The following is a 15,570-nucleotide window of genomic DNA, read 5'->3' on the forward strand; positions in this document are numbered from 1 at the left end:
CCCCAAAAAGACAACATTTGAGTCTTCCTCTCTCAGATCAGCAGTCTGATTGTGTTTGCCGTCGAGTCGGCTTTCTTTGTTCGTTTGTTTGCTTAGTTGAGGGAGATTACAAGATTACTGCTATTCATGCTAATTCGTGTGTCTAATTGCTGTCACGAAGGCCTTATTGTCCTATCGAACAGCTGCGGATTGATTCCGACTGGAGCAGAATGTTTGTGAATGCCTTCTGTTTGGCTATTTCCTAAATAACGCTGCCCGGTGTCTGTGAATTCCTTGCGCCTTCCAGACGTCTTGTACCGTAGCCTGTCCAGCTCTCTGCGACCCTCCTGTTTTGGGTTAGCGATTATACTGTACGCACCCCTTATGCCGTCTGACCACGCTCAAGACCAGAGTCTACTCCTGGCTAACACGTTGTGCTCTGTGCAGCTCTTCAAAGATATTGCGTGTCCGTACAACTATCCTGGTATCGTTTTCAGAAGCGGAATTGTACTTTTAGCTAGCATCTGTTTCTCTGGGCGGCTCTTAAAAGATCTTTCCCTCTAACTCTCTTGGGGGGGTGATTGGAGCGTAGCCTTGACCCGGTCGGGTTGCATTATTTTGAAGGTTTCCCAACCCGGTTAGCCGTTTTTAAGACACATCACCGGGAAGTAGTGACAGCTCCAATGAAGGCTGAAGCGACAGCTCAAACTGTCAGCCAGGTAAGAGTTTTTCCTCTTCACCAAAGAAAAAAAAAAGAAACCTTAAACCTAATTTAAGTATCAGTAGACAAGATGAACGTCGTAGGGCTTCTTCAACAATGGTTCTTCCTGCTCGGTGAAGCTCCTGCACCGCTCTGATGACAGGATAGGTTAGCAAATGGAGTACTGTGTGACCCTCCAATGAGCTTCCTGCTTTTCGGGTCCCGATATTTCTTCCTCAGTCTTTTTTTTATTGCCCGAAGACATGCTTACCACTCTTGGTGAAGAACCTAGACAACACAAAGCATCTGATTTTTCGCTTCTGTCTTTCTCAACCTTGTAGGTCCTCCTGGCCCTCCCGGTGTTGTGATTGTGGAGGAGATCACTGAGACCACCGCCACCCTGTCGTGGACCCGCGGCTTGGACAACCACAGTCCGATCAATACCTACCACCTACAGGCCCGCAGTCCCTTTTCATTAGGATGGCAAACAGTCAAAACAGGTAATCGATATGGAGCTCACCATGCAAGATGATTTTGACTGAACGCGAAAACCTTCCAGCACCCAAATCGACAAATCAGAAGCCAATTTAACAACTTGAAATTCAGCAAAAAAATAATTGGGGTTTGAATTACATTTCATGCCGTCACCTTTTTGGCCTCAATTAGGAGATCTGCATCTGCGCGCTTATGTGCCATTTGTGCTGATTTTTTTTTTTTGTTTGTATTTTGTTACCAAAGGCATCAATTAGCATTAAAGCATAGTCGAGTGCCAAGAATTGATGCACATTAGCTTTGTTGTCAGAACCCTAATCTGGATGTATGGCGTGTGCATTGTCGGGATGCTGTCGTCGTGCTCGACTTTGGTTAGATAATCACAAGAGCTTTCGCCGGAAGACGTCTTCGTTAGCATGTCGCGTCCCAGAGGATTAGCAAATACCGTCACAAGCGCGTTTCTCCGCCCTCGGGATTACGAAAAGATCAGCTGCGTGTAAACCGTTAGCGACGATGGATTGAATTGTGCTTTGGAAGCCTTTTTGGACAAACGACACAAAGCAGGTTTGTGACTGCACAGTGTAGAAAAATATGCAAAGCGAAATATTTCATGCTCTCTTTTGTCTTGTTTTCCTTACTCAGAGCACTGGATTAAATATGAAACCGACTGTGTGTTGTAAACAGTGGTGGGATGTAATGAAGTACAAATATTCTGTCATTGTACTTCAGTAGATTTTTTTCTTTTTTTTTTAGGTAACTCCACTTATTTAATTTTCATACAACTCTTTACTTCTACTCCTTGCATTTGAAAATAGATTTGTAATTTGTACTCCTTACTTTATCACAATAGGATGGTGACAGTTTTCAAGAGAAACCTGAACCGGAGAGCAGTAATGTTTTTTTGTTTTTATTTTTTTTCATCTTTTTTTTGTTTTGTTTTTTTTTAAACACACAAAAATATTTGTACGTCCACTTAGATGCTAGACTGCGCGTAGTTTTGACACCTCTAATTGTGCAGTCAAATATTTCATTTTCAATTCTCAACCTGATGGTAAATTTTTGCCCATTGCAGACCCGGAACCCGTCACCGGGGACTTGGAGTCGGCCGTGGCCGTAGAACTCAACCCCTGGGTGGAGTACGAGTTCCGAGTGGTTGCCAGCAACGCCATCGGTACGGGAGATCCCAGCGCTCCTTCCAGAGGAGTGCGAACCAAAGAAGCAGGTACTTTCAAGCCACTGCTGCATTTAGAGTAGAGATTTTTTTTTTTGGAATGTGCCTTCAAGGTGTGTAATGTGAAAACCTTCCTTTTATGGTCTTCAGTGCCCTCAGTGGCGCCGGCGAATGTGAGTGGCGGGAATGGCCGCAGGCACGAACTGGTCATCTCTTGGGAGGTAAGCGGTGCAGCAGCTTGATTTGTTTTTTTTTGTTTTGTTTTTTTATTTTTTTATTTGTTTTTTTTTTTCAGGATGAATAGTGTGTGTGTGTGTGTGTGGAATGTCACCGTGACCACTGGGCTTTAAGACAGACAGCTTCCAAGAAAGGTTTCATTTTCGTGCCACTCTGCTGCTCACGTTTTTCGAGCAGCATGTTTCAAATGTACAAGGTTGTATAACTTTCAAAGATCGAGCCCTAAAAAAAAAAAAGTCAAAAAATATATAATTTGGGTGCCGTGGGATTGGCTAAGAAACGTCAGTCAATGGACGGGCCCAATGAGGTGGGCATCTTTTAGTCCCCCCGATCTCTGCCAGCTTCACTGGGAGCTCCTCATGAATTCCAGAGCCATGAATGTGACTGAATGGGTATGCGCAGGCTGCTGCTGCTGCTGCATGGGCCATCCATTAGCATTTGTCACTTTGTCTTACCTGGGAATACCTGTCACACATCGGGAGGCTAGAATGGGACGGGGGGTGGGGGGGGATCAAGCGTGGTTGATGGATGCCGCTGCCTCCAAAGCCTCGCAGGAAACGGTTGAACGACTTTGAACGTTTTTGCAAAATAATCACAAGCGTTTACACTCGGTTGCGTTCGCTGTCACAGAGAGTCGATTAGCGACGTCGCGTCCGTCTCGCAACCGTCCACTGGTCTCTAATTAAAACTCGGAGGAAGGTTTTTCTGCGTGGGATGAAACCTTGACAAGAGTCTGGGGTTGTTCCGGCTGAAAATGGATCCGAAATGAAAATAGAATGACACTCGGTGGAGCGCAGGCCTCCGCCAAGGCCCATTTGGATCGGGGGCGCCACCATACATAGATACACATCTTGTGCATATCCCAAAACTTTTGGATTAGCCCTTTTCAGGGACAGCTTATCATGTTATCAGATGACAAGGTGCATGAAAGGGTGAAAATTCATAAATTACGAATGAAGGATTATCAGGGGTGCAACAGTACATGTCTGATGACGTTTTCTGAATTCCCGCACCAAACACAGCGGACATAAAAAGCCTATATGTTCAAAAAAAATAATGAAAATAACGTAACAGTTATTTATTAACTAACCCATTTTACAATGGACTTTTGACAATCTGAATGCATATTTAAAAAAAACAAACAAAATATCACCTGCGCCATATTTCACACATCCGCGCTGCTTTAGAGGTTCCACTGTACCACACCAGAACGCAAAACCGCGTCGGCAGACTTAACAAAATCACCCTGGGTACAGAGTAATCAACAGCGAGAATGTTTAGATCGATTTGAGTGGAATGCAAAGCAGCATTTTTTTTTTTTTTTTTTAATTTTAAACAAACACTTTATCAGAAGTGCATGGTCTTATTTGCTGATTTACTGACGTAGCCCGAGCTGCCGCGTCGTCAAAAAATATATAATTTGGGTGCCGTGGGATTGGCTAAGAAACGTCAGTCAATGGACGGGCCCAATGAGGTGGGCATCTTTTAGTCCCCCCGATCTCTGCCAGCTTCACTGGGAGCTCCTCATGAATTCCAGAGCCATGAATGTGACTGAATGGGTATGCGCAGGCTGCTGCTGCTGCTGCATGGGCCATCCATTAGCATTTGTCACTTTGTCTTACCTGGGAATACCTGTCACACATCGGGAGGCTAGAATGGGACGGGGGGTGGGGGGGGATCAAGCGTGGTTGATGGATGCCGCTGCCTCCAAAGCCTCGCAGGAAACGGTTGAACGACTTTGAACGTTTTTGCAAAATAATCACAAGCGTTTACACTCGGTTGCGTTCGCTGTCACAGAGAGTCGATTAGCGACGTCGCGTCCGTCTCGCAACCGTCCACTGGTCTCTAATTAAAACTCGGAGGAAGGTTTTTCTGCGTGGGATGAAACCTTGACAAGAGTCTGGGGTTGTTCCGGCTGAAAATGGATCCGAAATGAAAATAGAATGACACTCGGTGGAGCGCAGGCCTCCGCCAAGGCCCATTTGGATCGGGGGCGCCACCATACATAGATACACATCTTGTGCATATCCCAAAACTTTTGGATTAGCCCTTTTCAGGGACAGCTTATCATGTTATCAGATGACAAGGTGCATGAAAGGGTGAAAATTCATAAATTACGAATGAAGGATTATCAGGGGTGCAACAGTACATGTCTGATGACGTTTTCTGAATTCCCGCACCAAACACAGCGGACATAAAAAGCCTATATGTTCAAAAAAAATAATGAAAATAACGTAACAGTTATTTATTAACTAACCCATTTTACAATGGACTTTTGACAATCTGAATGCATATTTAAAAAAAACAAACAAAATATCACCTGCGCCATATTTCACACATCCGCGCTGCTTTAGAGGTTCCACTGTACCACACCAGAACGCAAAACCGCGTCGGCAGACTTAACAAAATCACCCTGGGTACAGAGTAATCAACAGCGAGAATGTTTAGATCGATTTGAGTGGAATGCAAAGCAGCATTTTTTTTTTTTTTTTTTAATTTTAAACAAACACTTTATCAGAAGTGCATGGTCTTATTTGCTGATTTACTGACGTAGCCCGAGCTGCCGCGTCCCTGCGAGGCAAAAATCAATAACGAATTAGCTCGGAATAAAAACAATAGTATTAGTATGGACACGCACTCGATATATGCTCGCCCCCTCGCAAACAGCTCTGACTTTATCCATGCGTTACTTTCAGTGAATGTGGATGACAAAAGACATTCCTTGCGCAGAGGGGGGTCAAGACCGGCTTTGATCAGGCTTTTTCGTTTCTTTTTGCAAAACAAACCCTGGGAGCAGAGCAGCGAGCCACAGCACGATTGTTTTCCGCCAGAGCAGAGGTAGAAGTGATTACTGTAATAAGACGCTCCAGTCCGAGATAAAGGGGATTATCTCATTGGACCCGGGGGGACGTTGAGCCGGAGCGCTAAACACAGAATGTAATACAGATGTTGAATTGTGAGGTGGGGGGGGGGGGCGTTGTGGTGGGGAATTAAAGAAATAAATGAAATGCCAGAATTGTCAGCATGATGGTCATATTGTATTTTTACCATCTGAATCATAAATTATTTTTATTTCATTTATGTGTGCATGATTTCATTTGCATATATAATAGAATAAACTTGGGTAGGGAGAAATCTCTTTTTTTTTAAAAAGTGTTTTAATGACATAAACAGAAAATAGGATTAAATGACTATTTAATATTTTTTTCTTGAGTAACCTTTTCAAAAAATATATACATATAATAATAACAATAATACGACATTTAATTCATATTGAAGATGTTTGACGGTGCCAGAAGGTAATCGGCAAATATTGAACAACTGAGAAACTTTGAGATGTTTAACACCACTCCCAGTTGAGTTTACTGTCAAACTAAACATAAAACAAAGAGAAGTACATGTTGCGCATTTAAAACAACCACCTACAGTAGCTTTGCCACAGGAAAGTCTGCTCTGCTTCAGGCTCACAATGACAAACACCATTCACACGTCAATTGTTGTTTCCGAAGCACCCGATATTTGAACACTAACGCTGCACGTGGACAGATAATGGAACAATACTCACAGGCATTTGAAAAAAAAAGACTCCTCTTACCAAGTAACAGAAAAAGTGCTGTTCTTCTTCGTTTGTGTCCTTATGACAGTATGATACTGCCTCCAGGTAGCCAAGTCAGACACACCAGAAGGAGCAGCATCATGAAATGGATTGCAGCATTAAGTCACGATGCATTAACTGTTAATTCGTTAAATTCTATTTCATTGTCATTACTCTGTAGAGTACAATATTATTTTCCTTAAAAACACAAATCAAAAATGTTATTTTTGTGGGGAGACTATAATAGATTAATGGCACATTCATTCATTACAATAGGCAAACATGATTTGAGATAAGAGTGTTTGGTGTTCTGAGCATGGTCGGTGGACAAATGTATCTCAAGGCATAAACGTTTGAGGTAGGGGAGGCTCACCTTGGTCACAGTTGACAAATGTGCTGACGAGGCGGTCCCCTCAGCCCACCTGGGACCCTTGTCGCAGTGATGAAGATGCAGTGAATATCCAATTGGGTCTCCAAAGAAAAAGGGGAAGAAGACAGCGTGTCAGAACCACTCCGGATGAACCCGTCGATGCGTATTGTGTTTGTAATCTATCGCTAAAGATAATAAATCTTGTGGCAAGCGAAGAGGAAATTGGCGTGAACTTGTCGCAGGCTCGCCCCGCAGACGGGTCGGGAGTTGGGTGGTTTGGCGCCATGGGGTGGGGGCGGGGGGGTGCTTGATGCGGCGCGTCCCGAATGACTATGAGCAAGGCCAAGAATTTGTAATTAAGATGGGTTGAAGGACACTTTCGCAAACGGGGGAGGGCTGAACAGATGTGGAATCAAGTCGTCGTTATTAAATGGGGCCTGGGAGCCCAACTGCCATGGGCAGAAGGAGTGGAAAGGTGGGCTTGTGGGTAAATGATGGAGGGGCGAGCGCCATCCAGATGGAATGGATGCCTGCTGGTGTCAATGGTTGGGTCGGTGAAACATATTGTTGGCTTGAGTCCACTTTGCATATTAATACAGTGGTCGCTTGACTCGCAAGTTTAATTAGTTCCTTGACCCTAAATCACTCGTATCTCAGATGAACTTTCCCCATTGAAAGGAATGGGAATCCATCCCATCCACAGTATTGTGGCATATAAAAAGTGATAGGTGGTAGTGTGAAGTAATCACACAGTAATTCAAGACCATACACCATAACTTCTCTTTTCTTTTTATAGAAGTTTCAGACATTTAGTGCCATCCAGGCTTTGATTTCCTCCAGAGAGGACAAAAGCGGACTGCAGGAGAATGTGTCCTTTTGGATTAGCAGGACATATTGTAGATCTAAATGTTATTCACATAGCAGTGAAAGACCATGAAATGGAACCCAGGGTTAGAAAATACAGTGAAAACATCAGGGCCCCCCAAATTGAGCCTTGTGGAACACCAAACGACAATGGGGCAGAGTGGGACTCAGAGTGACCACAAAAAGTTCTGTCTGCTGAATCGGATCTAAATGGTAAGAATGTGAAAAATGCGCCCAGTGATTGATGGGTAATCAATCCAAGGTGTACACCGAAAAAAAAAGTACTTTATTAGATTAAATGTACTCTTTGTACATGATTAAAATGTGATAAACTGCAGTCAAAACTGCATGTTACGACAGATGTACTTGTTCGAATTCAGTAAATTAAAAAATGGTGACGTGCGGGAAGGCCCCAAAGCCTCCCGAGATGGGGCAGGCATCCATCCACAGTTTTGCTCACTCCGGCCAGATGACATCAGTCACAGCTATCCTACACTGGAAAAAGTATCGTCACGTGACATGTAGTTGAAGGAGGCTTTGCTAAAGAATTTTTTTTTTTTTTAATCAAGGCTTATCTGGGGGAGTTTCGTTGTTTTTTTTTGGGGGGGGTTCAATTAAACAAAAGTAATAATGGTATTTGGTAGCGATGTGAGCTCGTTCGGCCGTGTCTGGATTGAAGGCACAAGAGGCACAGACGACGGATGAATCTTGAAGATTGCGGTTGTACAACTGCACTGCGTCACAACCGTTTCCAATATTTTGTTTCCCTTTACTGGAGGAAGAACCTTTCAGGACTCAATTTACCGCACTGGACGCAATTGGTGCTTTCGGTTGGCCTTGGTGGAGGTATTCACTCATGTGAGCGAGTGATAAGAAATATGAATGTGATGATGTCTCTCCACTACGCCTCACTGTCATCCATAAATTTGACAAGCTCCTCGCTCTTGCAACCTCAACCGGTTACCCGCCCGTGCGCTATTTCCTCCGGTGGCCGCTCAACACTTTTGGGAATAAATCAGCAGCGGGCGCCAGGTGATCGATGGTGGCCCTTATTAAAGGAGACGCGGGCCTTTTTGCCGGCTGTGGCTTGTTCGGGAACGCTTCTGTAATCATCTGCCGAAGGGTCGACGGCGGGAGGGCCGGACGCCGTTAAAGCAGGATGAATGACTAAACAGTCCGCTGCTTTTCCGCGGGGGCGTCCATTAGCATTGCCCTCGCAGTCACCGAGCCCATTAGCGCTTGGTCACGAGCTGAGTTACCAGGCTCTGTCCACATGTGGCCCCTTCACTCTCACTCGGACCAGTGGTTGGAAGTAACAAACTACAAATACTCGTTCCTGTACTGAAGTAAATATTTTGAGTGTCTTGAGTATTATTTTCGGGCCATTTTTGAGCTCCAAATCGATTTTTCATCTTGTCTCATACAGGTTTTATTACGGTGCTTGTGAGTGTGATGACTTTTCCCTTCACTCTGTACGACTCAAAACCAAAACAAAGAAATAAGGGAGCACTTCTATCCCTTTTATGATTTGAAGTAAAAGCCTATCTGACCCAGGTGCATGATTCACCGTGGGCCTGATTTACGAAAGCTTCGACAGGCACAAATTTGATTTGAAAGCACTCTGAATTTTGTCTTCCAAACATGCCAAATTGCCCTTGTGGGAGGAGTGTGGGTAAAAAGTTGAAATCAACACAAGGAATGGGATTTATCCAACCTGATATAAATTGCGCTAGCCAGACACGAAAATTATCACGACATATTGTCGATTCGGAAATGCAATTTTGGAGCTTTGGACACGGAGCCAGTCACAAGAAGGAGTCATGCCATATGACAAAACTCTTTTTACCGATACCTTTCCTTGCATCTGGGTCATCACACTCTCAAGACAAGCTGAATCAATCATCGTCCGTATCTCAGTAATATGTTAGAGCTTCCACTAACACTTCCAATTCCATCACTTCAAATGTCATTTTCTGTGCGCAGTTCTCTTGTAAACGCTCCTTGGTGCACAATCTGTTTGAGAGAACCACACATTTGGCAACCGCTATTTGGGATCTTAGTAAGTTAGTTCCGTATCTCTCTTGTATGTGGCTGCAAGCACCACTGCGGTGCTTCTTCTAAAGTCCGGAAAATGAGTATTTTTGTCCACCTCTGGTCACCTCGCTCATAAAGGCTGGGTGATGAGCTCATTTGTCACACTCTGTCCACGCGTCCCTCCCCATCCTCCGCCCCACCAGCAGGGTCCTAAATGGCTTCCGTTTGTTCACGCCGCTCCTAAAAGGTTCATATTCAATGAGCGGCACGGCCGGCCTGTAATGATCCACTTTGATGACAGCTCATTTAGCTCCGCTGATCAGCCCTGTAATGAGCACAGTCACGGTGATTGGTCATCGCCTTTCCATCCGCCGCCATTACCTCCAGGGAGGACGTGGCTCATTTGGGCCAGGCGTTCCCGGGCCAATTCACTTGGAAGCAGCAGAGCTTTTTGCTTTTTTTTTTTTTTTTTTCTTGTAATATTTTGGTGATGCTTGGATTCATATTTTTCCATTTCACACACAAACTACTTTTGGTAACCATATTCAAAACCTCTGACAAGTGGAATTGGATCCCAGAAATCTGGTTCAAGTTCGATTTTGCTTCCATTTGGAATCAACGCCGCCAAAAAGCCAAAGATAAAGTCAGCATCATTTAAAATCCCCAAAAAACTTTGATTGGATGCTTCCGATACTTGACCACAATGAATATATTTTTTAAAAATACTGAGTACAGCAAATTAAAGAAATGTTCGGACTTGCAATGCATTGTGTGCAAACGTGAATCTGTGGCGGTAAAAATCAGTCTCGATTAATATTTATATTGGCTTTCACGCACTGTCATTAAAACACATTCCATTAAACGCAAAAGGCAGCGGCTCGTTTCCATATATTGCATTGAGCAAGGCCCTTAATCCGCTCGTCTCAAGTTAATTAATTGAATTCCGTCCTAATTAATTGCCGTTTGATTGGATGGAGTTTCTGGAAGACAACTCGAGGGAAGCCACACCAGACGTCGTTCTAAAGGAGGAAGGGAAAAAAAAAAAATCCTCCTGTCAGGGATGTCACGAGACAAACGTCTCGGTGAAAGAGCGCCGCTGAGCCACGCGCTGGCCTTCCAATCGTCAGGACAGACTGCCGCTTTATGAACACTGGCAGCGAATTACTGTAACCGCACAGGAAATTGCTGCGGATGAGAAAAGTTTGTTTCTTTTAGTTGGTGTCCCAAAAAGTGAAACTGCACATGTTTTTTTTTTCATCAAACAACTGTCTTCGATTTTTCATTTGATGATTTAACCGAGTTAGTGTGTCCCGGTAGTGGTTTGAAAACAAGCCTTAGTAAAGATACGTTAGCTTGTTAGCTGCTTCTTAGTTCGTTTGTTTTTTTTTTTCGTGGCTAAGCAAGTCAGTCTTGTTCGGGCAAAACGCATATTTGCATATTAGCCAATGTGCACTCAGTATTTGAACTGATCAGTCAGCATTAGCTATTGGAAGGAATGCATCCAGTTCATAATTACAGGGGTGCACAGAAGTGGTGCGCCGGTGCGCGTGAGGACTCGAAATTGAATATTGATTATCCAGTCCAAGTCTGTCATCATGCTTTTGCGCACCGAAGGACAAGCCAGCCTCAATTCGAAGTCAAGTCAGCCGCCACATTTGCTTCTGAGGGAAACACTTCAAAATAAAAGCTAAATACGACATTGATATCGACGTACAGTATTACTAGCTCGTAATTTTATTTTGAAGTTGACCCACGCGGCGCGATGCATTCTAGCGGATGAACAACAACAATTACCCAGACAGCATTTGGTCTCCCCTAAAAAAAGTTTCTCTTCCTGTTCCAGCCCGTGTCGGAGGAGTTCCAAAACGGCGAGGGCTTCGGCTACATCGTGGCCTTCCGCGCCAACGGCACCCGAGGCTGGAAGGAGAAGATGGTGACGTCGGCCGACTCCACCACATACAAATACCGCGACGAGACCTTCCCGCCGCTGACTCCCTTTGAGGTGAAAGTGGGCGTGTACAACAACAAGGGCGACGGGCCATTCAGCCCGGTCGTCGTCATCTACTCGGCCGAGGGCGGTGAGGTCAAATTTGGCTTGTTGGGACACGTTTTGGGGGGGAAAAAAGCACAGTCAAAAAGAATTGTGTGTTTGTGTGTGTGTGCATGTGCCTGTGCCTGTGCGTGTGTGTGTGTGCATGCATGCAGAGCCCAGAGAGGCGCCATTGGACGTGAAAGCCTATGCAATTTCGGCTTCGCAAATCAGAGTCACGTGGAGGCCGCCCAACCCTGGTCCCGGAAGACCCAAAGGATACGAGGTGTGCTCATCATCACACACTGTGCAGACAATTCATTAGGTACACCACACACAATTAAATGTGATCCAATAGGAGGAAGCTCGAGTGTGTCATGTGACTGGAATGACCCCGTCTTGTCCTTCGGACTTCAGTTGGCAATTTTCGGACTTTGGAAATGGCTGACTTTCACTTGATCTGCTCGACTTGGAAAGTTATACAGTTTCCATTCAAAAATCGGAATTTTCAAAAATGTATGTGTATGTGTGTGGGGGAGGAGGGGTGTTGTTATGTCATCCACGCTAACCTGGCAACCCACCAGCATGATATGATGTTGAATGCAGAGGCCACTTCATGAAACCTTATTTCATAGGGCCCGACCGATATGGATTTTTTTTTGGAGACCATTGCCAAAAAAATATTGATGGCCGATGAATTTAAATTGCATGGAAGGCATAAAATAATCCTGGGCAGCAGATTTTGGCCTGGTCCCTATTCCCCGCAAATAGGCTTAACGCAAGTACAGCTCGTGAGTGCAAAAATATGTTGTGACCAATCAAGATGGTTTGATATTTGGAGCCGTTTCAGTCATTAATGACTTAGCTCGACTTGCCTGATTTTTATTTGCCACAGACAGGTGGGACTTGAAACATGAAGGTCAACGGGCAAAACTCGCTCCCACCTCTGATCACAACTGTGCGTCTGTGTGACCAGGTGAGCTACTGGAGAGCGTCCGAGAAGGAGGACTCCGGCTGGAAACAGAGAACCACAAAAAACGACACCTCCCTGGTGCTGGGGGGCTTGGAAGGCAACAGGCAGTATGTGCTCACCGTCAAAGGCTTCAACAGCATCGGACAAGGACCCACCAGTGCCTCCGTCATGGCCAAGACCAGGAAAGCCCGTAAGCTCAATAATATGATGGACCTCGCTTCTTTCTGGGCCTGATGATTTTTTTTTTTCTCACTTTTGTGGTTCTTCAGCTCCTGTGCAGCCTCCAGGCAACCTGTTGTGGATTCAAGAGGGCAACAATGTGTCTTTAAGCTGGGACCCAGTTAAGGCCAAGGAAAATGAGTCCGACGTCATCGGCTACATGGTAACCAGGCCCTACTGGAGCAGTTCGCATAGTAACGCAAACATGACAATTTAAAAATCAACGTGAAAATAAGAAAATAATTAAAGCATGAAAATGCAAAATAATATACCACTTGAATTCACTATAAAGAATCATTAATTAAAAAAAAATAGAGGACAAGTTGGCTTAGTCTGCACTTTTATTCCATTTGCTTGTGAACTACATCACCATTAGTGATTCCAAATAAAAATAAATTCCACTTAGCAACCGGGATGGATTACGCTCACATCAGTGTTGTTTTTGGCAGCCATTTTAGATTTTGTCTTAGTCTTTTGGGCAAAAATGCTTTTTAGTTTTAGTCATATATTAGTCATTCCTTTTTTGTGATAATTTTAGTCGTCAAAAACTCAAATAATTTCATCATTTTTGACGAAAACAACACTGGCTCACGTGTTTTCTGCCAACTACTGGCCCGGCATGCACACTACAGCGAGCTTTGAACATAATCCCTATTACTGTACGGATGAAAAATAAAAAAATAAAAATACCAGAGTACGTTACGCAGTGACAAGGGGTTTAAAAATAGCAACGGGGGTTTCATTGATGCTCCGACAACACGGCGAGAGAGGCTGTGGAGGAGGAAGCCAAGTAGGAGGAGGAAGAAAGCTGGCTACCTTTCAAAGCTTTCCATCTCAGAGGCGGCGAGAACGCCCTTCTGGCTCGTGACCTCCAAGCTGTTACGAGGCAGGCGAGGGGGGGAAAACAGGTGGGTGGGGGGGAGCAGGGAGCCATTTTCCTTCGCTTGTTCAGTCGAAATGTTTTAAAACTTGATTCTCTTCAATGATCCAGTGCCATCTTGGGAGTGTGTGAAAATCCTGCTTCTGTAGTTTGGAAAGCTTTGTTGCCTCATTTGCCAGCCCGTCCCCACGTATTGCGCAGCGCAGGCTAGCTGCGCGAGAATCCCCCGGAGCGATCAACCTGTGTTTTAAGAACGACTCTATTCGTGCACGGCTCAGATGCCAGAATTCACGTGGTGCGACACAAGCATCATCACCACAGTTTTTAATTGGCCCAAAAAGGCGAAGGTAGCGAGGGGTAACTGGCTCGCCGCTTCCCATCTCGTTAGCCCAAATAGCATCATCATAGTCGTTTTGAAAGTTGCCGTCACAATATCAATTCAAAAGATTGTTGACACTTGTTGTTTGTTAAAATTGATGAGTTTTTTTTTCCCTGAAATTTTTCAAAAATGACTATGCTATTAGGTGTATGATATTTAGATTTGCGCTTTTTGAAATGACTATTTCAAAAAAAAAAAAAATAGGATTGAAATTTCTTTTGCAGACCCCCAAACTATGGCTCTTGGACCACACACAAGAAACAGGGCTGACGAGAATAGGTGGAGACGAAAAGCTGACAAATAAGACACAAACAAGACAGAACATCAAATTATGTCTAAACAAAACATTTCAAAAGTCAACCAAAACACACACAATGACAAATTCGACCCAGAACATAAAATGGCTCTTTGTGTCGTCGTTGCGCAGGTGTTACTCAAGCAGGAGGGCCGCGGCCACAACCAGGTGACTCGCACCATCAACCCGTCCACCACGCTTTCGCTTCCGGAGGGCGGCACGTACGTCATTGAGGTGCGCGTCCTCAGCGAGGGCGGCGAAGGGCTGGTCAGCTCGCAAATACGACTCGTCACCTCTTCCGGTAAGCTGTCGCGAATTTTTTGAGGTTTTTTTTGGGCAAGTGACGTAATTTCAAATGTCACGGTCATTTTGACTCATCAACTTCGAGAACCTCTTGGGAAATTTGCGCCACTTGAGCTTTGCGGTGAATTTTTTTTCGCTGAACCTTTTCAGCCAATCGGACAAGGCGTTCCCTGAGTCGCAAAAGAAACTAAAGGGTTGAGAAAATATGTTGACAAATAGTCAACGTGTGCTGTTGTACTCTAAAATGAATATGTTTTTTTTTTTTTTTTTTTGGGGCGGGGGGGGGGGGCGATATGCAAAACTGACCTTCCTCCGGAGCATCAACTGATTCATTCAAATCTAAATTATCGTTGTGTGTTTTGACAGTCAGTTTTTATCAAATAAACATTGTCATAAACTGCAGTTAGCTGAAAAAAATGGACTTATCTGGGCTTACTTCTTTACTCCCCCCCCCAGCTGTTTATTTTAGGATAGTTCACTGCTATCCGTTGTAATTAAGCATTCAAAGCTCTTGCGTGAGCAAAGTTTTCTTTGGCTAATACTCTTTTAATTACCTCACCCACACACAGACAAAGCTTCACGGACGCGCTCGGCCAATTAACCTGCTAGCGGCGCGCCGACCAGACGATACCGCCTAGCAGATGTTTTATCCTCGTGGCCGGTTCACCGGCTGTATTGTTTGCACCCGTAATTAGTTGGACAATGACACCGTTGTCTCTCACCACACACTGCGTTTGGAAATGTCGTGTAGCTATTCGGCTTTGATTGAACGCCTCCAGTCAAATTGAGCCGGTTTAAAATTGGGCTCTCTTAGGAAATATATTCCCAAAACAATGTGGCCTCAGTCTGTTCTTTTCTTAATTTTAGGATGTCTTTTTACATTCTTTTTGAAAAATACATTTTTGTACAAAAAAAAAAAAGCTATCTTGAAGATAGACCCCTGAATCTTCACAGGCAAATATGTTGAATTAAAGCGTATGCTAACCTGCTTTGCAAAACTGCTTTGACAGACACTTTTCTCTCCAGGGAAGGTTCCCCCCCCCCCCCCCC

At 44.4% G+C, this 15,570-nt stretch overlaps 1 protein-coding gene across 1 annotated transcript in view; it reads left to right on the forward strand.

Annotated features, from left to right (window-relative positions):
* The window catches only part of cntn5 (contactin 5), an 80,741-nt gene that overhangs the window by 63,733 nt on the left and 1,438 nt on the right, over positions 1-15,570 (forward strand). The window contains exons 16-23 of the mRNA XM_019887392.1: positions 1,021-1,179; positions 2,244-2,393; positions 2,493-2,563; positions 11,286-11,520; positions 11,648-11,757; positions 12,448-12,634; positions 12,714-12,826; positions 14,350-14,518. Of these exons, the coding sequence (XP_019742951.1) occupies positions 1,021-1,179; positions 2,244-2,393; positions 2,493-2,563; positions 11,286-11,520; positions 11,648-11,757; positions 12,448-12,634; positions 12,714-12,826; positions 14,350-14,518 (1,194 nt within the window). The remainder of the gene's footprint in view (positions 1-1,020; positions 1,180-2,243; positions 2,394-2,492; positions 2,564-11,285; positions 11,521-11,647; positions 11,758-12,447; positions 12,635-12,713; positions 12,827-14,349; positions 14,519-15,570) is intronic.

Source organism: Hippocampus comes, unplaced genomic scaffold (assembly GCF_001891065.2).
Source record: "Hippocampus comes isolate QL1 unplaced genomic scaffold, H_comes_QL1_v1.1 scaffold194, whole genome shotgun sequence".
NCBI classification, from domain to species: domain Eukaryota; kingdom Metazoa; phylum Chordata; class Actinopteri; order Syngnathiformes; family Syngnathidae; genus Hippocampus; species Hippocampus comes.